We start from the raw sequence: 25,225 nt of genomic DNA, 5'->3' as shown, positions 1-25,225 counted from the left end.
AAAGGGGTGGGGCTTAGCAAAGGATCAGTTATGTTTACATGTGCAAGTGTAGAATCGCCTGAAACTAAATTTTTGTGTTTGAGGTAGCTTGGAATAAACCCTTCATAGCTACATAGCAGGTAGGTCCTTATCCATGATATGGAAAAATTAAAATATGACCTAGAGAGGCCCTTTTGTGTTTTTACATTATCTGACGGCTACTTTAGGTACTGCTACACAAATTCTACACACTGTTCCTTTAATTACTATGATGAACTTGTATGTAAACAGTTGCTTATTTACACACCCAACAAACATGGAGCAACATTGTCCTTCATGGCAAATGGCCTGTGAAATGTAAGTACAGAATATTGTTTTCATTTAACTCCGTTTTGGTCTCTACCGACTGCTTGAAAATGTGGGATTTAGAGGTATATAGATTGTAGATTGCAACCAAATGAATAACCCTCCACCGACCCCTCCCTTTCCAAGCATGAAGTATAACCTATGGTGTGAGACAAGGTTATAGTTAACGAAAACTAAGGAAATAATGAAAACTAGAACTGAAAAAACATTTTCGTTAACTGAAATAAAAATAAAAAACGAGATTAAAAAAAAAACGATCACTAATTGAAACTGTATTGTGTGGTTATAAAACTAACTAAAATTATAGTGAAAATGCCCTTAGTTTTCATCTTTGTCAACTTTTTTCGTACATAAACCTTTTTGGTTGATATGAAACCTATTTCATCTATTTGGTTTTATGACTTAATACACTTTGGATAAGACAAAGGAAATAAAGGCAACATTTATTGTGACTTTCAAAAAACTAACACTTAAACTAATAAAAATTAAACTAAAACTAAGCATTTTCCAAAAAATAAAAACTAATTCAAACTATCTGAATTTGAAAACAAAAAATCACAACGAAATTAAAACTAAAACTTATGAAATTATTACCTTGGTGTGAGATGAATGATTATACACTAATAAATACATAATCACGAATATAATATTTATCAATTTCTTCCTATAGATCCCATAAATCCTATAAACTGTTCTTTTAAACGGCTAAATACTCCACCCTGGTCCCCACACTAAGCTAGTCGCTTTCTGTCTGTTTACCGCAGGTTTAAAGTGTATTCCCTGAATAAAAATCATTTGGATCGACGTTATGAGAGACAGTAAAGATAAGGGATGATTCTTTGTCGGTTTATCATCTTGGATTGGCATTGTTTTCACTTTATGATGTAATACATTGTTGTGTACATTGTGTAAAATAAATTATAGCCACTTAAAGTTGTGCGACAGACAAAGGTCAAGGCCAAGTGACACTACTCTGTGTTTTGTGTTGCCTCCTCAATCATCACCACTTTCTTGTCCTGTCACTCACTCCTCTCTGTGCTATCTTTCTGTTCCTTAATCCCTCCCTCTCCCTGCAGGTATGTGTGTGTTGGTTTGAGTAGTAACTGCTCTGGGTGTGTGCCAGACACACCCACTGCAAGCATGAAGCGGAGCAGCATGCTCTTCCCAATGAGGCGTAAAAAAAAAAAAAAAAAGTCACATTGTTCGACTCAACCAGCAGAGGTACTCCCAACTCCCACCATCCACATTACTCTACATATTTATGTTCTGTTCCAACAATAGCACACACCCTCATAAAAATATTTCATGCACTGTAGTTTTGCATAATGTATTTGTTATCAGCCTTTTTGGCAGCAGGTGAAGTTTGCATTCTTAACCCTGGACCTTGACTTGTATACCTCAGAGGTAATTTCACCGGGTGTGTGTCCGATAACCACTGATACTCAGAAGTGACTGTGCTCCGTCACTCTAAAGGCTGACAGGTGCACCAATCCTTGATACTGCACTATAATTATAATAATTCCACCAATTAATTAATCAGGGCTCCGCTGTGCATTTGTCAAAACGCTGATTTTGACTGAGCACATCCTGTTTAGAAAATGTACACCTTTTCCTGCATGCTAAATAAAACGCTCCCTACTTTTGTTTTTCTTTTTTTATTCTGTGGCTTATTTAAACTAATAGAGAATTAGACATGTGGTTGTCGTGTCTAAATGAACAATAAGAGCTAATTAGGAGCCTGATATGCAGCTACTGAGTAACTAGTTCTGCTACATTCCAACACGTTCATACATGTGGAAACATTAAGTGCTTTATAATGACCTGCCACGTCTTGTGTTGCATGGAGCTGATAACAGCAGGGGCTATATCAGGTTCACTGCAAAAAAGTTGCGTCTAAAAACAAGATAAAAACACTAAATCTGAGGGAAATGATCTTGCTGCATGGACAGATAATTTCATTTGACAAGTTTTTTAAATTAAGATTGTTAAATCTAGTAATAAGAATGTTAAACACTTAAAATAAGAAATTAACTCTTAAAAACAGATAAATTATCTAACACTTCTATATCTTAATTTTTTTTTACCTTGGTAAGAAACACATAATTTACAGTGCACTCTGCTCGGGCCAGTTCATCACTGCTTGCAGCTTTAATTTATCTTGTTGTAAGAGTTAATTTCTTATTTTAAGCATTCAACATGCTTATTTCTAGATTTAATAATCTTAATTTAAGAAATCTTGTCAAGTGAAATTATCTGTCCATGCAGCAAGATCATTTCCCTCAGATTTAGTGTTTTTATCTTGTTTTTAGACACACCTTTTTTGCAGTGTTCAGAGACCATGATTGTAGGAAAAAACACTGAGGTGTTCAAAAACTGCAGATAAACTCATCGAGAGATTATTAGAAAGTGTGGTGTAAAGACACTAATTATAATAACTGGTTTTAACACCTGATTCCTGATCATGCATTAAAGCCACATTTCTCTGAATGCACATGAAGAGCTGTTAGAAAAAACACACTGGAGGAAAAAAACTTTAGGAACTCTAGAGTCAGAGCGAGGCCTGTGAAGCGCCAGGAGCACAGAACAGGTCCGCCCGGTCTGCTCCTCCGCCGCCTTTACTGACGACACACCTGCTGGCCCTGGGAGGAGCTGAGACAGGTGGACGCTCCTTAACTGAGAGGGAGACGCCACAAGAGACAAGAAGGAGTGAGAGGGAAAAGGAGTGGAGAGAGTGAGGTTGGAAGAAACACACTCGGACTCCGATTACAACACAACAGGCCCCAACAGTCTCCCAACATGTCGAACAAAAAGGACTCCAGCCCTGTGAAGCTCAGCAGGTGAGTTCGGACACTCTAGTCTCTCTCTTTCTCTTTCTCTCTCTGCGTGTGTGTCAGGTTTCCAAGTCTTATATTACTGTCCCTGTCCCTGTCCTGTCTCTTCTCTTCCTCTGCCTGTTTCTATCTGAAGGGCTGTGCTTCATGCTATTTATGTCCCATTATCTCATTTATGTTTGCATAGTGCTTTATATCCCTGCACAATACAGTGTACTACAGGAGTCAGGTGCTGTATGGAAACAATGTTTCGACTCTAAAATGCATTGCATGTGTCAGATACAAATATGTCCTTCATTCATTCTTACAATGAAAACTAAAGGAGTATGAGGAGCTTTGAGAAATTAATGAATAATACCACTCTGTTATATACCATAATAATACCACTCTGTTACTAACTTTATTGTTGAGTTACTTCATTGATTGTCAAAAGTCTCCTCACCTCACCTGACTTCTTTTTATTTGTAACTTTACCCAAAGGGTGTATCATCACTGAGTCACTAAATCCATTCCTGGTGCCACTCAATAGGCCAGTGTTCTGACTCATTAAGCTCATAGACCAACAGTGTACCTTTAATCCAACCCGAAGTTTATAATAGAGTGCAGGTTGTTGTCATTGCTATGCAGTGGAACCGGTGGTTGTTTGAGTAGACGAGTGATCAATCAAGTTTTATGAAGCTACACACGGCAATAAATATGTGGACTTCTAGAGAAAGAGAGGTTGTGCAACCTCCACCCCACTCCTCTTAAAGTAACTAAGCAGGTGGTTATCTGTTATCAGTGCAACCTGCCAGCCAGGGGGGACACATACTGCCGAACATTAGCGCTCCCTCACAGAGGGGCGTGCCGTGCAGCCACGGGCTGGAGATAGTCAGTGACAGGAGACAGGAAGGGCTGAGGGAGTGGCAGGCAGGGCAGCCTCTCTGTTGTTTGTCTTAATCAGCACAGTGACTCTGGAGTTTGAATGGAAGTGAGTGAGTCAGTTGAGTGTATGATGATGTGCTGAATAACTCCACTGTATATAGCTGATTATACATGATTATGGCAGCTCTGTGGGTTTGTGATGTAGCCCTCAGCTATGAATGAAGTCAACCCCATTTTGATCCTTTGATTAACAAGATAAGAGCCTGTTGGGAGAAATCACAGGAGGAGGAAGTCTTATCAGGGTTCGTACAGGTGCTGGAATCCTTGAAAACATTTGAGTTTTAATGTGGTCTGAATAAAGTGCTTGGAATTGAGATTATATAGGGTGCCAAGTCTCCTTATTAACAGTTGACACATTTTGAAACATGAAACTTTGTTGTTTTCCTCCTTCTGTAGAATCTGAGAGCCATTATAACATCATTTTGGTTGTTTATGGCATAATAACACCTGATGTAGTGTAACTGAGAAGTGACATAATCAGTATATTATGTATCCTTTGTGTTCTGCATATAAACATTTCATTTTCCACAGCTGTAAATTGCTGGAAAAGCTGAAAAAATGCACCTTGAAATTTCTTTAAAAGTGCTTGATTTTGACTTCCGAAAGTGTAGGAACCCTGTGTTTAGATTTTACACTTGAGAGTACTAATACCACACCATAATTAAAAAAAAATAAAAAATGTACTAATGTATTCAAATGTAAAAGTACTAAGTGCATAAAAATGGCGCCTATGGGTGTTACACTATTATAAATTTCATCATTGAAGTATTATTACTAATGTGTCCAAGCAGATATATACAAACAAATTATTATTTTAAGTATGGACTAATCTCCTGACTGATTAATCGATTTATTCTGTGGTTTGTGAAACTTTGCGAAATAGTGAGAAACACCTGTCAGAATTACCCAGAGCCTGAAGTGACGCCTATATTTAAATCATTCAAATGAATGGCAGCAAATCATTGCATCTGAGAAGCTGGAACCATGAAACATTTAGTATTTTAACATGAAAAATTATGTAAATAATTGCTCAAATAACACATTTTCTGTCAACTGTCTCAATTATTAGTACTATTAACAATATTAATAATACATTTATCTATAAGTTATAAAAATGATTATAACAGATAAAAAATAAATAGAATTGATACAATAATAATGACGAGTGAGGTATAAATGACTAAAACAGAGCAAAAAAAGTAAAACTAAATAACATATTTAACAGAAAGCAATTTTGTGAAGGTGTGTTTTTAAGAGAGATTTAAAAGAAGAAAGAGAGCAAACCTGCCTGATCAGATTAGTCAACTCATTATTTCAGCTCTAATATATATTGTTGAGTAGTTTATAAGATTTTCACCTGTTTTCAGCTGTCAAATCAATGTAGTGAATTAAAAAGTGCAGTATTTTCCTCTGAACTGTGGAATAGATGTATGACGTGGCATTAAAAAATAGTAAATTACCAGTCTCTCTAATTGCTATTGAAGTACAGTACCCTACAAGGGTTACATTCCAACATTGGGAGTATTAAAAATGAGATGGTGGAGGAAGTGATCCACATCCAGTACTCCGCCTACTACACAAGCCATAATGTCTGACTCCAACTGTCACAGCCACACTGGAAATTAATGACACCTAATGTTCGCCTGATAAGAGATGAATGGCGCTTTGTGACACGTTCGTCTCGGCAGGAATGTCTCTGTCACACACCGACAACATTCCTGACAGCTAATGGGAGGGGACGCTGGGGACAACCCCCCCTGCTCTACAATGTGTCCCCTTGGGTCCTGATCCGGGTGTGTCAGAATAAATAGTTGGCTTTAGTATCACAGCGGAGGAGGAATGACAGAACAAACAGCCGGAGAGCACAAACAGGTCTGCAGAAAGTAGTTCATAAGTGACATGCCAGTGAAGAATTGTGTTGAGTGAAGGAATCTTCTTTGTTCGTGTTCTCAGCAGGTTTTATGTTCACACCTGAAACATTAACTTCAGTGTCTTTTCATTGCATCAAGAGCAATAGTAACACTGTACAGTTGAAATACAAAATGATTACATTATTTATGATCAAAAACTACACTGCAAAAAAGGTGTGTCTAAAAACAAGATAAAAACACTAAATCTGAGGGAAATGATCTTGCTGCATTTCACTTGACAAGATTTATTAGTTTAAGCATGTTGAATGCTTAAAATAAGAAATTAACTCTTAAAACAAGATAAATTAAAGCTGCAAGCAGCGATGAACTGGCCCGAGCAGAGTGCACTGACAATTATTTGTTTCCTACCAAGATAAAAAAAAAACTTTAGATTTAGAAGTGTTAGATAATTTGTCTTATTTTAAGTGTTCAACATGCTGATTTCTAAATGTAACAATGTTAATTCAAGAAATCTTGTCGAGTGAAATTATCTGTCCATGCAGCATGATAATTTTCCTCAGATTTAGTGTTTTTATCTTGTTTTTAGACACACCTTTTTTGCAGTGTAGTCCGCAACTTTGCTAGCCAAACATCAAGCAAGTGCAGCAACACAAGACATAGCAAGCTAGCTAATATTACTACCTAATCCAACAGCAAAAAGTCCCGCTCTGTGTCTGTCTGCAGCCTTTTAGTTCACAAAGTTCTCACAAATAACCTAAAGCCAGTCTGAGATTTACTCATCTGGCTGCCTCTTCTTTGGGCATTCTCTCCATTTTTTCATTCATTTTGTTTCTGTCAACGTCCTATTTGATCTCTTAACCTCTGCCATGATGTACGTAGAGGGACTGAACCAGTGGTGGAAAGTAACTAAGTACATTTACTCAAGTACTGTACTTAAGTACAATTTTGAGGTACTTGTACTTTACTTGAGTATTTCCATTTTATGTAACTTTATACATCTACTTCACTCTATTCTGAGGCAAATATTGTACTTTTTACTCCACTATATTTAGCTGATAGCTGTAGTTATTTTTCAGTTCGAGATTTATCATGAAAAACATGATCAATTTAAAATGATTAGACTTTTTAAAAATTAAATCTTATAACAGTATACTAAGTAATTAAATGAGTCCTGTCTTTACAAAATTAAAACACTGCTTAGATAAAAGCATCGATACAAATAATGTAATAATATATTTTGAATATATAAAACAATCTGAGTGGGTCCATTCTGCATAAAGAGTGCTTTTCTTTTGATACTTTAAGTACATTTTGATGCTGATACTTTTGTACTTTTACTTCAGTAAGTTTTGAATACTTTATTACTTAATTTCACACCCCGGCGTGGATTCTGTTGTTTTTCTTCCAAAAAACTTATTTTATACAAACTTTTTCCACCACTGGACTGAACCAACGACAAGCTCTCCACCTGAAAACTTCTTACACCCAGCGGTCCAAATCTCCTGTACTAGTGGCGTAAATACAAACACCCGGTTCAGTCTTTGCCACACAGGTAACTGAGCTAGCTGACAGCAGCTACTGTTAACAGTAGCTAGTGGTTAGCATTAGTTTACCAGCAATTACTGTCTTCCCATCAGGAAAATCCATAAATTAGAAATTAGGCCAAACAGCTGGAGGACATCAAAGAGAAAACAAGAAAATATTTTCTCCATAAACTATTAGTCTCATCGGTGACAGATTATAGTGTGTTAGTTCCATAAAGCCACGTCCTGCAGCAGTTTGTACTCACTCAACAAAGTTTCACAGTGAAAGAGCAGGCGTTCAGGGGGCAGAGTGGACAGAATTGGAGACTATTGACCATCATCTCTCTGTGTTTGTATTTCTGCAGGACTCAGGCCTCTGACCTGGCTGTGGTGATCTCTCGAATGCAGAGTAATGCAGACCAAGTAGAGAAGAACATCCTGGCTGCAGAGGACCTGCTGAAAAAGGTAAGACGTCCGCATTTAGCAAAACTGGAATCCAACCGATCATGGGTAACAAAATGTTGGGTTCTCTTTTGTTTTGGAGTAAAATATTGGGGTTTTTTTTTAATTTATTTTCATTGCACACACATTGCAGAGAGTTGGTCCCTCAATGCAAGTAAAATGGCATTAAAACAAGCTTTGGGAGTCAAACCACCGAAACTAATGTTTAATAATCTTTAATCAGCATGTTCAGCACTAAGACACCTGAAACAATTGCACTGCAAAAAAGGTGTGTCTAAAGACAAGATAACAACACTAAATCTGAGGGAAATGATCTTGCTGCATGGACAGATAATTTCACTTGACAAGATTTCTTAAATTAAGATTATTAAATGTAGAAATAAGCATGTTGAATGCTTAAAATAAGAAATTAACTCTTAAAACAAGATCAATTAAAGCTGCAAGCAGCAATGAACTGGCCCGAGCAGAGTGCACTGACAATTATTTGTTTCTTACCAAAATAAAAAAAAACTTTAGATTTAGAAGTGTTAGTTAATTTATCCTTTTTAAAGAGTTAATTGGTATGTTAAGTGTTCAACATGCTTATTCCTAGATTTAACAATCTTAATTCAAGAAATCTTGCCAAGTGAAATTTATCTTAAATTTAGTGTTTTTATCTTGTTTTAGACAGTTGTTTTGCAGTGTGTGATATCATTTCCAGTTTTTGATACAATAAAGACATAAAAAAAAAACCAAACCAGCTTGAACAGGTCATGCTTCAACAGAACCTCGTGCTTTTCCACGATCAGATAAGCACCAAAACATGTGATGAACCTCCTGGAGATAAAAAAAAAAAAAAAAAGATGCAATCTGACAAACACAATGTTCCTATGTAGGACGCAGAGCGAGATGAGAGGAAACAGCCGCTGATCTACCAGAAGGAGAACGCAGACAACCTGGCGCAGGCTGAGGGGCTGCTGAAGGACCTCTACATGGACGTGGACAAGGCCAAGAGACTGCAGCACCCGCAGGCCAAGGAGATAGAGAGGGAGTGAGTTTATTCTGTCACAGACACACAAACACAGGCATGTCAACTGACACACCTAAAACTCGATACGTCGCATACCATTAAGATAGTCTGGCCACAAAGTGTCATTTCCACATTCCCTTTTACTGCTCTCCACCCATCTAGCTACCAATGAGTGAAAACCTTCCTCTGTGTCTCATTCTTCCCCATTCTCTCCCCCTCAGTGTGACAAATCTCCACGATCGCTGGGTGAAGGACTGTGCCACCTACAGGGAACTGTATTCCCAGGTGTTAGTTTTGGACCCCAAACCCAAGATCGGCTGGGGTCCTCTGCTGGATGAAAAACTGGTCGGTTCAAGCTGTCACTCTCAAATAGCTAAAACATTTCACGATTGTTAAGCACCACAGGTTGAACAAGTTAATGCTTTGTAATGTTTTGATTTACAGAAACAGTTAAAGGCAGACGCATACGGCCCCAACCTGAGTGATGTAGAGAAGCAGATAGCAGCACATAACATCCTGCACCAGGAGATCGAGGCCTACAACAGCCAGCTGCAGCCCAGCACCACCTCTTCACAGGTACCTGCACAAAACTACACACACTGTAAAAAAGGTGTGTCTAAAAACAAGATAAAAACACTAAATCTGAGGGAAATGATCTTGCTGCATGGACAGATAATTTCACTTGACACGATTTCTTAAATTAAGATTATTAAATCTAGAAATAAGCATGTTGAACGCTTAAAATAAGAAATTACTTCTAGACACACCTTTTCTGCAGTGCATGCATGAAGGGTTAACCCTCCAATATTGTTGTATCTTCTCATGGCACGGAACCAACTTTAGTTTAAGTTCACATACTGTACAAATAAGCATGTTTGAACTGGAAGCTGCATCATTATCTTTAATCAGAGTGCAGTAAAGGCAGAATATGTTTATTATTCATGGGCAGATTAGAAACAATGGGCCCCTGGGTACAGACATACAGTCAGAGTCCCCACCACCTCTCTTACAAAGGAATCAGACACAGACTTTGTGGTGATTTATTTTCTTTTTTGTTGTTGTGGTTGTAGTTTTCATCTTTATGTAGTCATAATGCATTTTTTCATGTCTGTTTTGGTTGTTTAGCATCTCTACATGGTGTTTTTTTAAATGTTTCAGTCCTTTTTCCTTTCTCGATCACTTTTTTTGGTCGTTTTGCATCTCTTTGCAGGCCTTTTTGCGTCTTTTCGTGGTCATTTTTTCAGCGAGATATGCCTAGACACACATCCACCCACCCAACCAACCCACACACACACACACACACACACACACACACAGATGCTTCTTGCTTTTATAGATAGATTTGTGGTCTGTATTTTGCAGATGAAGGCCTGAGGTGTGCCTGACACTTTTTTATTTTCTCATATTCATTAAAAATGATCTTTTCTTGTGGGCCACCAGAGACCAGGAAGCTCTAAGCAACTGTTTCTGCTTCTTATACTCTGCACTGACTTCATGCAGGATGAATAATTTACCTGTTTCTTCCTCTTCTTGTTTGTTCACAGGAGCAGTATGCTGCCCTCAAAGAGAAATATGCTAATCTTTATGTGAGTTGTGTTTTTTTATTTGTACTTGTTGACTTCAAGGCTTCAATGTGTGACTTGTGTTGAAGAAGGAATTCAGCAAAGTTCTGAGTGACGTATATATGTAACTTGCATGTGTGTTGTGTGTTCTGCAGGAGAGCTCCCAGCAGAGACGCAACCACCTGGCCTCTCTGTACGAGTACGTGCAGGGCTGCAGCAAGGAGCTGGTCTACCTGTCGGGCCAGCAGGAGAGGATCCTCCAGAGAGACTGGAGCGATCGCATGGTCGACCCCCCAGGCGTCCGCATGGAGTATGAGGTGATGTTTCCTCTCTGAGATGTCATCATTGACTGGTTTTAACTTCCTGTGTAGTCTCGTGATCAGAGGGAGCCACGGGGCAGAGAGATTGTAGGAATATTAGAAGTTTGTTTGACAGGTTGCCTTCTAGCTTAACCCTTAATAGGGCACTCATTGAAATACTTGCAAATTCCAAATTTCAACCCTAGAGAATATTGGAGGATATTACATACAGCCAGAATGTGTAAAAAAAAAAACATATGGACCTGGGGGAGGGGGGTAATATTTTGAGAAAAAAGTTTACGAGATTAAAGCGGCAAATCTACAAGAAAAAAATGTGCAGATTTATGAGATTTAAAGTGGTGAATCTGTGAGAAAAAAGTTGTTTTTTCCCCAATTTTTTCTCGTAAATCTGCGACTTTTTTTCATTCCAAATTGCCACTTTAATCTAGTAAATTTGCAAAGTCACTGAAGAATAACTCTGTTTGTACGACTGTTTCTTGCTGATTTTTTTTTCTAAATTTTTCATTTTTACATTGGAGGTCAAGGTCAATAAAGTTAATATTATTATATTATTATCATTTGGATTGGTCAGATGTCATGGTGTTAACTTCTGTGACATAGCCTGATATTTGCTGATTAGCTGGAAGAAATCCATGTGGTTCTACGACCAAACAGAGAGACATGGGGACCTCATTTAGATATCCACTGAAGTTACCAAATAGGTAGATAGTTCTATGCCCGATAAAGGGTTAATAATCTGGGATCCAGTCGCACCAGCTTTAGATCCAACTGGTGTAACCAGTACGTGTTGCTGGGATAATATTATTTAAATTCTTGAAACACTCATCTACCACTTTATATTGTGTGTGTTTATATACAGAAATTCAAAAATAACGGACTGCTCGCACATGAGAGTGAGATCAACAAGCTGCAGGAGGAAGGAGATCGTCTTGTTGGCACTAAACACCCCGGCAGCTCAACAATAAAGGTACATCTGTCAGCTGCTTCACACATTAGTCACATGTACTGTATGTTTGATAAATAATCATTGAATACAACATAGTGGTATGACTTATGACATCCATATTATCATCACATTAAGGATTAATCGAGGAATCATTGAGGGCAACCCCTCATTTACAATGATGTCGAGAGTACAGAGAAAACACAAAACAGCACAGACAAAACACATGCAAAAACATTAAAAACAGTTGCAGTGAAATAACTTAACATCGAGTTTGGCTCTTGAAAAATTGACCTATATTGTTGAAAAGAGGGCTTTTAAATTTTATAACATTTGGAAGATATTTCTGGAACTTATGGAGGAGGCGGTGGGACAATAAGACAATGAAAAATATTTGTTGCCGGGAATGTAACCTACAGTAAGAATCCTCACCACAGATTATTTTTTTCATTTTATTTATTTGTTTTTTGTTATTTATTTTTTGTTATCTAAATTTATTTATTCAATTATTCATTGGGTTTGGTCCTTTTCAGTATTATTGATATTTTAATTATTGTTTTCATTGCTGCCATATGTTTGTGAAGTTTTGGTTGTTGGATGTTGTTATATTAACACAAAAACCAATAAATATATGTTTAAAAAAAGAAAGAAAACAGTTACAGTGAAAGTAACTGAGTTATTGGTTATCATAGTTTTAAAGTGGCCCAGAGTTATAATTGTGTTGAGTTTGAGTGAATGTTGTAAGATGTTCCAGATAGATGCAGATGCAGGTAGATCCAAATTCAGTATTTGTCCGGTGAACATTGAGCATTAATCACTGGAGCATGTTGTATAATTACTATGTGACCAGTTTAATAAAGTGCTGAGGTATGGTGGCATGTCGCCTATCAAGACTTTACAAATAAAGAGGAACCCATGCATGTCTCGTCTCACAGATAAAGGTGCCTTAATGGAGATAATTATTTTTTCCAGGCACACAAAGATGCTGTGCAGAATGAGTGGCAAGCCTTCCTCAACCTGTGTCTGGCACAGGAGACACACCTGGACAACGTGGAAGACTACAAGAAGGTATAGAGCGTCCGAACACACCACACTATGACTGACTGATGATATTTCTGTAGCTAAATTGACCAGTTCACAACAGCTCGTTGTTAAGAAGTGACTGTTTGTCCAATGCAGTTCCAGCTGGATGCAGAGACGCTGTCCGAGTCCCTGGAGAGGCTCAATTCCACCATGGACCCAAAGTCTCTGGCCGACAAGAGTAACCCTCAGGTCCTGTTGGCGCTGGAGGTACAACGGTGTTTTCTTTTTTTTTTATTTATAACTTTTTCACATGTATAGAGACAAAAACAATACAGCAAACAAGGTACAAGTTAGATTAACAATAATAACACCAAACTGTCTGGAGATATTCAGTCCACTGATCCATTTAGCATTTGTTCAGTTGGTCTCATGTAAATGTTCCATTTTTCCCATTTTTTTCAAATACGTTCTCTTTGAGTCTCATCAGCTATGTCATTTTTTCCATAACAAGGATTTCCTGGACAATTTCCAACCACTGCTCCTGTTTTGGAATGTTCACATTGAGCCAGTTTCTTGTGACCGCTTATTTGCTGCGAGTAATACTTTAGTCAAGTACAGATCTTCTTTCATTACAACCTTCTCAATATTCCCTAGATACATCACTGGACAAGTATTTGGAATTTCATATCTCAAGACTTTTTTTTACAACTGAGTTAACATTTTGCCAGTATGCCAATACAACTGTACACAGTACAACTGTGTTTTCTAAAGTGATGGATTCTAATGCAGCTGCAGAAAGTCATTGAAACTGACAGCAAAATGATTCACTATGTGGGAAAAAAAAGACAAATAAAAATAAAATAATAATAATAAAAAAATAATAAAACATTTTTTTACTGGGATACTGGGAAGGAAGAGACTTAAAAGAAAAAAAAGAAAATGTAAGAAAACTTATATTTGCAACATTTCTTTAATGTTAAGTTATGTGACAAATCTTTAATATCCAAAATAGCAATTAACATGCAAGTTAAGGTTACAAGCAAAAACACTCAATTTTGTAAATATTTAAATAGGGTTAAATAAGTCATTACAATATTGATAATAAGGAGAATTTCAATCAATCAATCAATATCCTTTATTTATTTAGTTCCAGGTGCAGACAATAAAGATGCCTTTATTTGTGTCGTTTGCACAATATATATTTAATATATATTGCATTTCACATTGATTTATAAATAATAATAATAATAATAATAAATGTAAGAAATTTAATAAACACTGTATTTACATAAGTCTACCAGTAAGAGTATAAGTGAAGAATTTCTACTTTTATCTTTGACTTTAATCCCAAATTTACAGAGAGAAGGCTCTGTGATAAACTTGTCTGTAACTGAAGAGAAGCACCCTGTTCAGTTCTACAAGTTTTAGGCACAATGTTCAGGTTCTTCACCTCCTGTGTTGACTTACAGTATTTGTTTAGTCTTGCAGTCTGCAGGCGTCTGCTCCAGCAAGCATTACTGAAAGTAATGTTTTTTGAGTCAATTCCCTAAACAGGGCCAGTGTATACAACGTCTCTAAGGAATGGTCTCAAATTTTGACTCATGAGTTCAATCGTTCTTACTAAAAAATGCCTTGTAGGCTTCTTATAAAGAAGCTCAGAGTAACGTTAAATAGTCCATGTGTGATTTTGAGCTGAAAATACCCAAAATATTCTCCTCAACCACTGAATCAGCCAGTATCAAGCCTCCAAATGTAACATGTCAGCTCTAAGTCACATCACAGGTTCATGCTCATCTTGTGACAAGTTTACCCACCATTGATTCTATCCAACATTGAGGAATGCTCACATACATACGATATTATGTCAATATATGCTATTGGGTATGTGAGCCAGAAAAATGTAAATGAGTTATAGGATTATATATTGTAACAATTTTAACTAAATTTAAAAATAAATACAAATAATCAAACTAATTAACTATCTCTTTAATGTTTTATTGTTTCAGTTGTTTTTTTTACTTTTTGTACCGAAAGTAACAGCTCTCATAGACTTTACTTTTCAAAGCAGCCAGTATGCAGATCTCACCTGATTTAAACCTGCTTTAACCTGCACAGCAAAACCACAAAACCAGTTCTTCTGATACCTGGTTAGAGAATCAAGAGGTGCTACATTTGGGGCTACAGTACATGTTTGTATACGTTTGTTTTGCTCCTCTTCTAATTCAATAATACCTTCAGGGAGATGAGCCGGCAATAAAGAGGAACGAGCAGCGCCTGGATGCCCTCAGGGAGCTCAGCAGCAGCGTTGTGCCGCTGAAGTTACGTCGAATGCAGCCAACCAAACCCACCACCGCCGTGTCCCTGTGTGACTGGGCAGATGAAGATGTAGGTTTTGATTAGTCATTTACACGTTTGCATATAAAAGCATGATTTACTGTCACAGGAAAGCAAAATACTTGCTCTCATCATGTTAATTTGATCATTTTCTCTATGTGCTTCAGGACATAGTGAGGCGTGGTGAGGAGCTAAAGTTGAAGTCAAACTCTGATAATAGGAACTGGGAGCTTCAGAGCAGACTTGGGAAGACCAGGACCCTCCCCGGGGCGTGTTTCATGGTCCCACCACCTGATGCTGAGGCGCTGGAGAAAGTTAACAGGTACAGAGTGCAAACTCACCACCTACAGTATGTGTCCTTTACACTTTGAGGAGGGGATGTTTTCAGTTTGTTTGTTTTTTTGCTAGTTTGTTTATTCTTCAGCACAATCAAGGACATAGTAGCCAATTTTCAAAAAGTTTTGTGGAAGGGCTAAGCATGGGGCAAGGAAGAACCCATTCCCAATCCCAGATCCCAATCACAGGGCAGATAGACAAATTATTTTCCACTTTCAAAGTTCCTCCAGTCATAATGACTTAGACTTGAAAAAATTACTTTTTAAATAAAAAACTGCTGTCAATGTGTTTTCAGCCTGGACAAAGCACTGACGAACCTGAAGAGCAGACGATCTGCACTAATGGCCTCCTTGAAGAACCCCACTGTGGAGGTGGTCCGCCCTCAGAAGGCAGGTGAGAACAAAGACATCTTCACAGGACGCCCTTATTTGATTTTCCCTGTTTATAAGACCACCTCATTTGGAACAATTTGGACTTCATTGTCTTTGCTCCTCCTCAGCTGCTGTTAAAAGTGCTCCAGAGGATCCCAGAGCTGCTGAGCTAGCCAGTGAAATAGACAAGATCAACAAAGCCCTGGAACAGTGCGAGAAAAATATCCTGAATCGACTCAGAGCCCCACTAGACAACCGCAGCCCCACAGATGACCTGGCGAAAAGGCTGCAAGAGCACGAGGTGAACATGAACATTATGCTTTGATGATATGACCAGTCACAGCTTCATTATCTCAGCATGTTCTTGTCTAGTTATGATCAGTAACACTGTATGACTTTGCAATGCAGAAATCTTATCAGACTGTGAGGAAGCTGGAGTCTGAGAAGTCCGCTCTCCAGAGAGAGATGGAGCCTATTCTGGCAAAGAAACCACTGGGACCCATGGCCTCCACCCTGCCCCTCAAACTCAGCACTGCCAACAACAAGATTGATGACATCAACACCCTCATTGAGCTTTTTAATAAAAAGTAAGAGGAGTTTAGTAGCACTTCTTTCTTTTTTTTAATAATCTTCACTGATATTTTCATAATTTCCTGTTTCTCCTGTCTTAACCAGAGCAACAGCCTCCATGTTCCTAGAGAAGCAGAAGAAGAAGGTGGATGGCATCATCTCTGAGTTTGAGGAGCAGCTGGCTAAAGATGGCACCATTCTGGATCAACCCAACGCCCTTGCGAGTCGCAACCAGCAGCTGCAGGTGTTGTAATTTATAATGCAACCAAAAAAAGTTATTAATGAAGAGAGAGTTAGTCCGGTGGTGGTCAGTCAGCAAGAAAAACAAGTTATGAGGTTATTAGAGCATGAGATTCCCAGAAAGAATCAAATCTGTACTTTAACATTATCTCTGTTCTTTGTCCTTGTGCCTAACAGGTTATGCGTAAGAGTGTTGCCTCAAAGAAGGATGATGTGAATAAATTAGGCAGAGACTTGGACCTGACACAGCAAGCATGCAGCTCCCTGCAGCGGAGTTTCAACGAATACTGTCCAGACATCCGGCGTCAGGAGAGCGAGGTGAAACAGCTGCAGAACCGCTATGCGACCGTCAGTAGTCAGATCCAGGACAGGTGAGTTAAAACAAGATTCAGGCATTGTTGTAACTGTAACTGTATTTGTTTTCTTTTTTTCAACTTCACTGGCATCCTGACAATCTTGTTATAATCTAAAAATTGAAGGATTTCAATATTGATGGATTCTTTTTTTTATACTTTACTACTTTAGATCGGGTCTCATAAAGGAAACCAGCACTAAAAACCAAGACTTCCAGAATGCAGTTCAGTCACTGGATTTCTTCTTGGTCAATTTGCCCAATAATAAGATCAAACCTACAGATGATGTTGCAGAGATAATAGCCAAGCAGAACTCTCAGAAGGCGAGTGATAGTATTTATTTACACACATTAAACTGTGTCCAGCTTCTATATACAAACTAACTAAAGTCTCTGTGGCTAACGCCTTGTTTAGAGAGTGATTGAGGACATCAAGAAGAAATCAGATGATTTAGACCGAGTCAAGTATCTGTCCCGTGATCTGCAGAACGTCCTAAATGTGAGTTCAGAAAATATTCTCATTTACGGTGGATGAGGTATGCTTTTTATCCTTTAATCTTCAAATATGTTTCCCCTCAGGAGTATGACGTTAAGTCAAACAGTTACCGTGGCACTCTGAATGATGACGATGACGAAGATGATGATGACGAGGAAGAAGAACCAGTCCCAAAGAAACGTCAAACTTCAACTATGGCTCAGTCTGTACAGAGAAAGGTACACTCATAGACAACTGCCTAAAGACAATCACGACATCTCTGTTTTCTATAAAATTCAGTTTTCTTCATTTTCTAAATTCATTTTACTTCTGCTTCTGCTACAGGAGAAAAATCTACTGAACCTTTTTTCTGAGGTGTCTGCTGAGAATGACCAGCTTCTCAACCAGTTGGAGACAGCGAGGAACATCAAGGCCAGGGTACGATATTAGAGAATCATAATACCATTGACAACACTCAAGAAATAGTAGAATCATCTCTGGTGTTTCCTGCCCAAAATTATCCTCTTCTTTATTATTTTCAGAATGAAGAGAGAGTTAGTCAGGTGGTCGTCAATCAGCAGCTGCAGCTACAAAGCCAGATGAAGGACCTGAAGGAGAGTGATTCTCTGAAAAGGGAATTAAATGAGGAGATTGAAAGGCGCTCACATGCTGAAAGAGACCTGGAAACATACCGTAAGAGGTTTGTGTCCCTGAAGAGCAGGAGAGGAGTGGAGAGGTTTCAGGAGAAAGAGGTGGTGCAATACTACCGTGACCCAAAACTGGAGGCGGACCTACAGTCCCTCAGAAGTCGGATCCAGGATGAATCGTTTAAGAGGTCAAGAACCAAGTCAGAGATAGAAATTCTCAATGAGAGGATTATCAAATTGGAAACACAGCTAATCAAAATTGAACCTAGACTGGTGACCAAGGTACTGACTGAATATGAGAGAGACCCGCAGCTTGACAAAGAAGCCACCAGAATCAGAGAAGAGATGCAGAGGATACGGCTGGAGCTAGAAACAAAAGATACAGAGACGGTTCATGTGAGAAGTGAGCTCACAGTTCTGTCTCAGAAGAAACCAAAAATCAAGGAGAAGATTGTTAAGAAAGAAGTGGTGAGGCTTGAAAAGGATCCAGAGATGCTGAAAGCAGTTCTGACGTTCCAGAGCGGTATAGCCGAAGAGGATCACCAAAGCAAGACTCTCAATGATAGCATTTTCAGCACAAGGAGCCAGATAAACACACTGGAGAGGGTCATTACCACCATCCAACCCAAGATAGTCACCAAGGTGGTGAAGCAGGTACAGCAAGATCCAGAAACGGTGGAAGAGTCAAAGAAACTCCAAACTGCCTTGGAGGAAGAGAAAGATGAGAATGCCATCTTGATGAAGGACCTGACCACCCTTCGGATGCGTTATGGTGAGGTGGACAATATTCGGCCTAAAGTCGAGGTCAAGGAGATCGTCAATGAGATCTACAGAGTTGATCCTGAGACAGAAATCGAACTAGTGCGTCTGAAGAAAGAGCTGCAGGATTCAAGCCGTACCCGCATGGAACTAGAGAAAGAAATCACAACCTTGTTAACGACTCTAACTACCCTGCGCACTCAAAAACCTAAAGTGGAGTACAAGGAGGTGACCCAGGAGGTGATCAAAGAAGAGAGAAGCCCAGAGGTCACCAGGGAGTTGCAAAGGCTGAACAATCAAGTCTCCCGCCTGAAAGGTAACTATGACACCACCCTGGAGCTGCTTACCCGCCTACGTAAAGAAAGGGATGAGCTCAAAACTGAAAAGTCCAAGGTGGAGACCAAACTGGTCAATAGAGAGGTCATTAAATATGAGAACGATCCTCTCCTTGATAAAGAGGCTGACAGTCTTCGGAGGAATGTAAGAGAAGAGATACAGCAACGACGCAGTGTGGAGGAGCTTCTCTTTGACCTCCAGAACCAATACATCACACTTGAAAGGCAGAAGCCAGAGGAGAAGATTGTCATGCAGGAGGTGGTGCGTCTTCAGAAGGACCCCAAGCAGATGCTGGAGCACGACAAGTTGAACAAAAACCTAGACGATGAAATGAAAGCCCGTAGAAAGCTTGAGTTAGAGGTCAGACAGCTCAGAGCCCTGGTTCAAGACAAGGAGAGTACCCTGGCTGAGACGGATGATCGTCAAAAGAAGATTCAAGTAGAGTCGGAGCTGAGGACGATCAGAGCACGCATTCTTGAACTGGAAACCTCTCCACCGCCTGTTGAGGAAAAGATTATCATCGAGGAGGTCCTGAAAGTGGAGAGGGACCCGCAGCTGGAGAAACTTACTGATGGTATACGCGTCAACTTGGAGACTGAGAGCAACAATATCAGTCGTCTAGAGAGAGAAATCCGCAACCTAAGGTTGAAGTTGGAGCTTCTGCAAAAGGAGAAGTCAATTGAGAAGGTTGTTTACAGAGAAGTGGTTCGTGTTGAGAAAGACCCAGTGGTGGAGGCCGAAAGGGACCGTCTAAGAGACCTCGTAACACAGGAGAGAAATCTCAGGCGTGACCAGGAGGAAAAGAGCCAGGAGATCAACATCAGAATTACTCACTTGCAGTCATCGAAGTCTGTGACTTCTCAGGAGGAGACCACTCTCATAGGCAACAGAAATGCTCTGCAGAGAGAGAAGGATGAGCTCCTCAAACAGCTCAAAATACTCGAGTCTCAAAGACAGACCATTACCTTAACCTTCCAGCAACAGTCCAAGCTGTTGAGTGAGAGAAACCAGATTGCACGGCAGAGAAGTCTTAAATCATCCTCTGAAGTCCAACGGCTAGAGAAAGAAATCCTCAACGAAAAAGACAAAATACATGAGCGTGATGCACTCATCATTGAGCTGAAGAACAATGTCAAGAAAGAAGACCACTCTGAAACTCACACCAGAGAGACAAATCTTTCCACAAAGATCACAATCCTGGATCCAGAGACCGGTAAAGACATGTCTCCCTATGATGCCTATGTGCAGGGGCTAATTGATCGCAAACACTACATTCACCTGGCTGAGCTGGAGTGTGACTGGGAGGAAATCACTTCAACTGGTCCAGATGGAGATACAACAATTCTGCAGGATCGTAAAAGTGGGAGGCAGTACTCTGTCAAGGATGCCATGAAGGATGGTCGTTTGACCCAGTATGACTTAATGCGCTACAAAGAAGGGAAAATCCCCATTTCTGAGTTTGCCCTCCTTGTTGCTGGGGAAATGAAACAGCCAATCCTTCCACCTGTAATCCCAAGATCCCCCACAAAACCTGCCCCAACCTCTCCCTTCCCAACCTCTCCCTTGAACTCCATGCCCTCCTCCATGAGGTCCTCCTTCCCCAGCCTAACTGGCAGTACAACCAACCTCACCCACACCACTCTGCGCAGTGGCAGTTCAACCAACCTCACCCACAGCACTCTGCGCAGTGGCAGTTCAAACAACCTCAGCCTCAACAATCAGAGTGACAGCCTGACCAACATCATTGTATCACCAGGTGATGAGAATTTTCCCATCTCTGGTATTTTAGATACCACCACTGAAAGCCGCATGTCTGTGAGGAGTGCCCTGACACGCAAACTTATTGATTCCGACACAGCTATGAGGCTGCTGGAGGCACAAGCGGCCTCCGGGGGAATCGTAGATCTCGCCAAAAAGGACAAACTGTCCGTCCACAAGGCAGCTGAGCGCAGTCTCATTGACACAAGTGACATGTACAAACTTCTGAACGCCCAGAAAGCCTTCACTGGAGTCGAGGACCCTGTGACCAAAGAGCGTCTAGCAGTGGGTCAGGCAGCACAGAAAGGGTTTATTCCTAAAGAAAATGCCGTAAGGTACATGGAGGCACAGTACCTGACAGGTGGGTTAGTGAATCCCGCCAAAGCAGGCCGCCTCACTATCAAGGAGGCTCTTGCCAGTAATATTATTGACAGCACAACAGCTGATCAGCTGCAAGACGAGGCTCTTCACACAAAAGAGCTGGTAGACCCCATCACCAAAGAGAAGATATCATACAAGCAGGCGATGGACCGGTGTAAGAGAGATGTCAGCACGGGGCTCCTGCTTCTTCCAGCAGTCTCTACTGATGCAGCCAGCGCTCCGTCATACTCAAACTATCGTTTCAATTCCTACAACAAATACTAGATGTGAAGTTTACCATGTTTTATTTGCCACAACCATTGGTGCTGGAGGGTGTGTGATAACGCTAACCGATCCATGTTAAGAGAAAAAAAGAAATGTTTGTATTTTTTTGGGTAAAACCCTGTGGATTTCCATTTGTCACTGCTATTTTGGGGTTTGCTATAAAAATGAGGGAACTGTTTGTTTTTTATGGTAAATTGTTGTTTTTTTCAGCATTCTCAAGCTAAATCCACCATAAGTGCTTATTAAACTCTACAAATCTCATATTAATTTCCCTGTCTTGTTATTATTTTAAATTGAAAAGGTATAGTTTGTTTTTTGAAGTGGGGTTTCATGATGTTCTTATCTATAGTCAGTGTATGTAGTCTACAGTAAATGGTGGCAGCAGCAAAACAGATTAGACCACCTATAAAAAGACCCATCTTAAAATCAATGTAAATAAAACAATGTAAATATTTTCACCGTAACCTCCAGGTCCCACAGAAGTTTCCCCTCTCTCTTGTTTTCTGAGCAATCAGTCTCCCTCTGCAAAAGTTTGTAGTTGTTGTCATAATCACCTGTTTGCATTATCTTGTATTTGTTATCTCTTTCATATACCATGGAAAGTCAGACACAAACAGGTAATCTGCAGCATAATACTGTGTGTGGTACAGTTGCACTTATGCAGGATGTGCCACATGGAGAACATGTAAGTTCTACAGTTGAGAAAATGTAGTGCCAAAGAGGGCTGTCTGGCGGCAAGAACTTTTTTTAAATGGCTAAAATATGTTGGCTGCTGCCCACTGCCCCAGACGATCACTATAACAGTTGAAACATTAGAACATAATGTGTGAAAGGTGCGTTAGTTAAATTCATAAACTAGCTGGGCTTTGGGATGTTTACAACACTTGTAACAGTGATAATGGTCTTCATTCGGACCTCTGCCTTTTAGCAACGCTAGCAGTAGCTATACTTTGTTGAGTTTCGATTATTAAGCACTACCATGCTAACAGGTTAAAGTAAAATGTATGAAATGGTCAACACCGTACCTGCTAAATTCAGCAAGTTAGAATGCTGATGTGAGCATTTAGCTCAGCTAGCATGGCTGTAGACTCTTTGGCTGTGTCTTAGTTTGGATACTCACTTTAGTACAGTTACATGTAGAACAGTATTTACTTACAGTATGTAGAGCGTGAGTGTCATCAGGATAGTGTTTCTCAGATCGCACATGGCCTGTTATGCACTTACCGGAAGCCCTGTAGATCAGCTGGTGATAGTTAGCTGTGGACATCACGGCATATTGCTATTCAATTCTGACTGATAAATTAACCCATGATGGCCCCAAAAGACCAATTTGGAGTCGACGTCATGGCTACATCAATAACAGTTGCATGAGCAGAGTGGTGGCAAAAAAACTCAAGAGGAACACAGTTGCGATCTATAAAAACAATAAGGAAACACAGGAAAAAAGATGAGTTTCAGGGGTAACGATGGCTTGCTGTGCCGTTGGATGTCAGAACAGAAAAAAAACAAAAACAAAAAACAACGGCCCTTTATTTTTAGCAGGACAGAGAAGTTTATGGTTGCAAGCCATTCTAGTCTGTTAAAACATGTAGTAATATAGTTTGTTCAAAAATAGCCCAAAAAAAAAAAAACCACCACATTTTGAGATGTCAAAAAATGACTCTCTCAAAAGTCATACTATAGTATGTAGATTTTTGTCAAAAAAGGTCAAAATTTTAATGCCTAAAAATGCTTAAAATGGCCACTGCTGGGACAAGCAACTAACTGTCATTTGCTGCCACCAGTTAGGCTCCGCCCACAAAATAGTCATCATTGTTGGCAAACGGTAAATTGTACTATATAGTGTATGGTACTTAGTGAAAAAACATGACAAGATCAAATTTTATATCAGGAACTGCTGCAGCTGTTTGAAATGTGTGAAAGATTGTAATTAGCTTCTGGTTACAACACAGATGGTGACCACTAAGGGTCAACTTTCGTCCACCATACAAGTACTCAAACTTCACTGCATTTTGTTATGTTTGTCATCGCAAATGCACTTATGCACTAAGTATTACAAAGGTTAAGAACACAGTAACACAGCATTAGTCTTGCTATTATTATTAATATGAGAGATTTGCAATTTATAGCCCTGTGATAGTCTGGCTCCAGCCCCCCACGCAACCTGGGTTCAGATTAGCAGTTAAGGAGAATGAATGAATGAATGATGTACAAATTTATGACACAATCCATTTCCAGAGACAACTTGCTCCGCGTGTCAGTGACTCATCCACTGCATCTAATACTTAAACAGCTGTCCTTAATATACAATTCTCGTTAAGCTTGTGAGTCATACGCTTTGAAATTATGGATTAACATTACAGATTAAATATGACTCAAGCATGGAGTTAAGGTTAACAAGGTCACACTCAAAGGTCTACTACATGGATGAGACACGTGTCCAGTGAAAGACAAATGCATGTGGACAACTAAAACATTCGGATCTGAACCCACAGAGTGCACTGCTGTGTGAGCAGGCATATGTATCAATGAATGAACAGTGTAGTAGCTGATTTGCCCTAAAACTTCCAGGGTCCCGGTCAGGGTTAAAAGGTTACTTGTTGTCTGTAAGACCCCCTCTCGGCTACAGCAAACTGAGTTATTGTGGGAATATGTGGCCTCTGTTGGCATGTCTGTCTGCCAGATTACCTGGTGACTGGAAGGACTTTGTGGGATTACAGCACATGAGCCTGTCTAGAGGCTGAAGTGGCCCCACTCTGCGTCCAGAGGAGGAGGGTGAAGATGTTCCCTGATGGCTGCTGTGTCATCTCACTTAAAGTAGTTTACAAATATGATGCTGTCATGAAATATGAAAATGGACTCATATTGCTGTCTCTTTTCTTTTCTTTGTTTCCACCTGTATGGTGTAATCAAATTATGGATCCTGTGATGTTTTCTTGTTATGTTATGTTTTGTTATTTGAATATGGACAGTGCACAAAATAGTTAACCTATATAAAATAATAAGGGATGCAATGTACCAGGATTTAGCAAATTAGTATTTTACGACTAAACACGGTTGCCCGTTAAATTGGAATAATTTTGTTCCCAGACACAATCATCTGTTAATTGTGGTTTCATTTTCATTGTGATATGTTTTGAAGAGATTGATAAATAAAGTTTTAAGATATGTCAACAATAAATCACATTGTCGCAATCATTTCATGGAAAGAGGTGAAACATATCTTATTCAAACTTCATAGGCGACATTAAAAGACGATTGAACGATGTTAAAGATTAAGCAAACATTTGACAGCACAAATACATTTTTAAAACTTAACACTGTGTTTAGTGTATATACTATAGTGGTGATATTGGTGTGTTTTTAATATCAAACATTTAAGGAGCATTTTTATATAATGTTTGAGAGGTCATGAGGCTGTTTTACCTGCTCGAGTTGATATTAGATAGTTGATGCTAGACTTGTTACAACCCTAAAATTTCATTTATTATCCTTCTCTACTTATCTGCACTCAGGTCACGGGGAGCTGGAGCCTATCCCATTGGGCGAGAGATGGGGTACACCCTGGACAGGTCTCCAGACTATCGCA

At 39.4% G+C, this 25,225-nt stretch overlaps 1 protein-coding gene across 1 annotated transcript; it reads left to right on the top strand.

The window, feature by feature from the left end:
- Nucleotides 1-7,896: 7,896 nt before the first annotated feature.
- On the top strand, nt 7,897-21,878 carry evplb (envoplakin b). The gene is made up of 21 exons (XM_059347233.1): nt 7,897-7,959; nt 8,832-8,986; nt 9,187-9,310; nt 9,410-9,541; nt 10,510-10,551; nt 10,683-10,844; nt 11,707-11,814; nt 12,763-12,858; nt 12,970-13,080; nt 15,052-15,198; nt 15,315-15,469; nt 15,779-15,876; nt 15,983-16,155; nt 16,263-16,441; nt 16,530-16,668; nt 16,842-17,035; nt 17,190-17,340; nt 17,432-17,515; nt 17,596-17,730; nt 17,837-17,929; nt 18,034-21,878. The coding sequence occupies exons 1-21, from the start codon at nt 7,897-7,899 to the stop codon at nt 21,634-21,636; spliced, it is 6,144 nt and encodes a 2,047-aa protein (XP_059203216.1). The 3' UTR covers nt 21,637-21,878.
- The last annotated feature ends 3,347 nt before the right edge of the window (nt 21,879-25,225 follow it).

This window comes from Centropristis striata, chromosome 13, assembly GCF_030273125.1.
Source record: "Centropristis striata isolate RG_2023a ecotype Rhode Island chromosome 13, C.striata_1.0, whole genome shotgun sequence".
Taxonomy (NCBI): Eukaryota; Metazoa; Chordata; class Actinopteri; order Perciformes; family Serranidae; genus Centropristis; species Centropristis striata.
The sequence above is the reverse complement of the archived record's forward strand: the minus strand, read 5'-3'. Positions and strand labels throughout refer to the sequence as shown.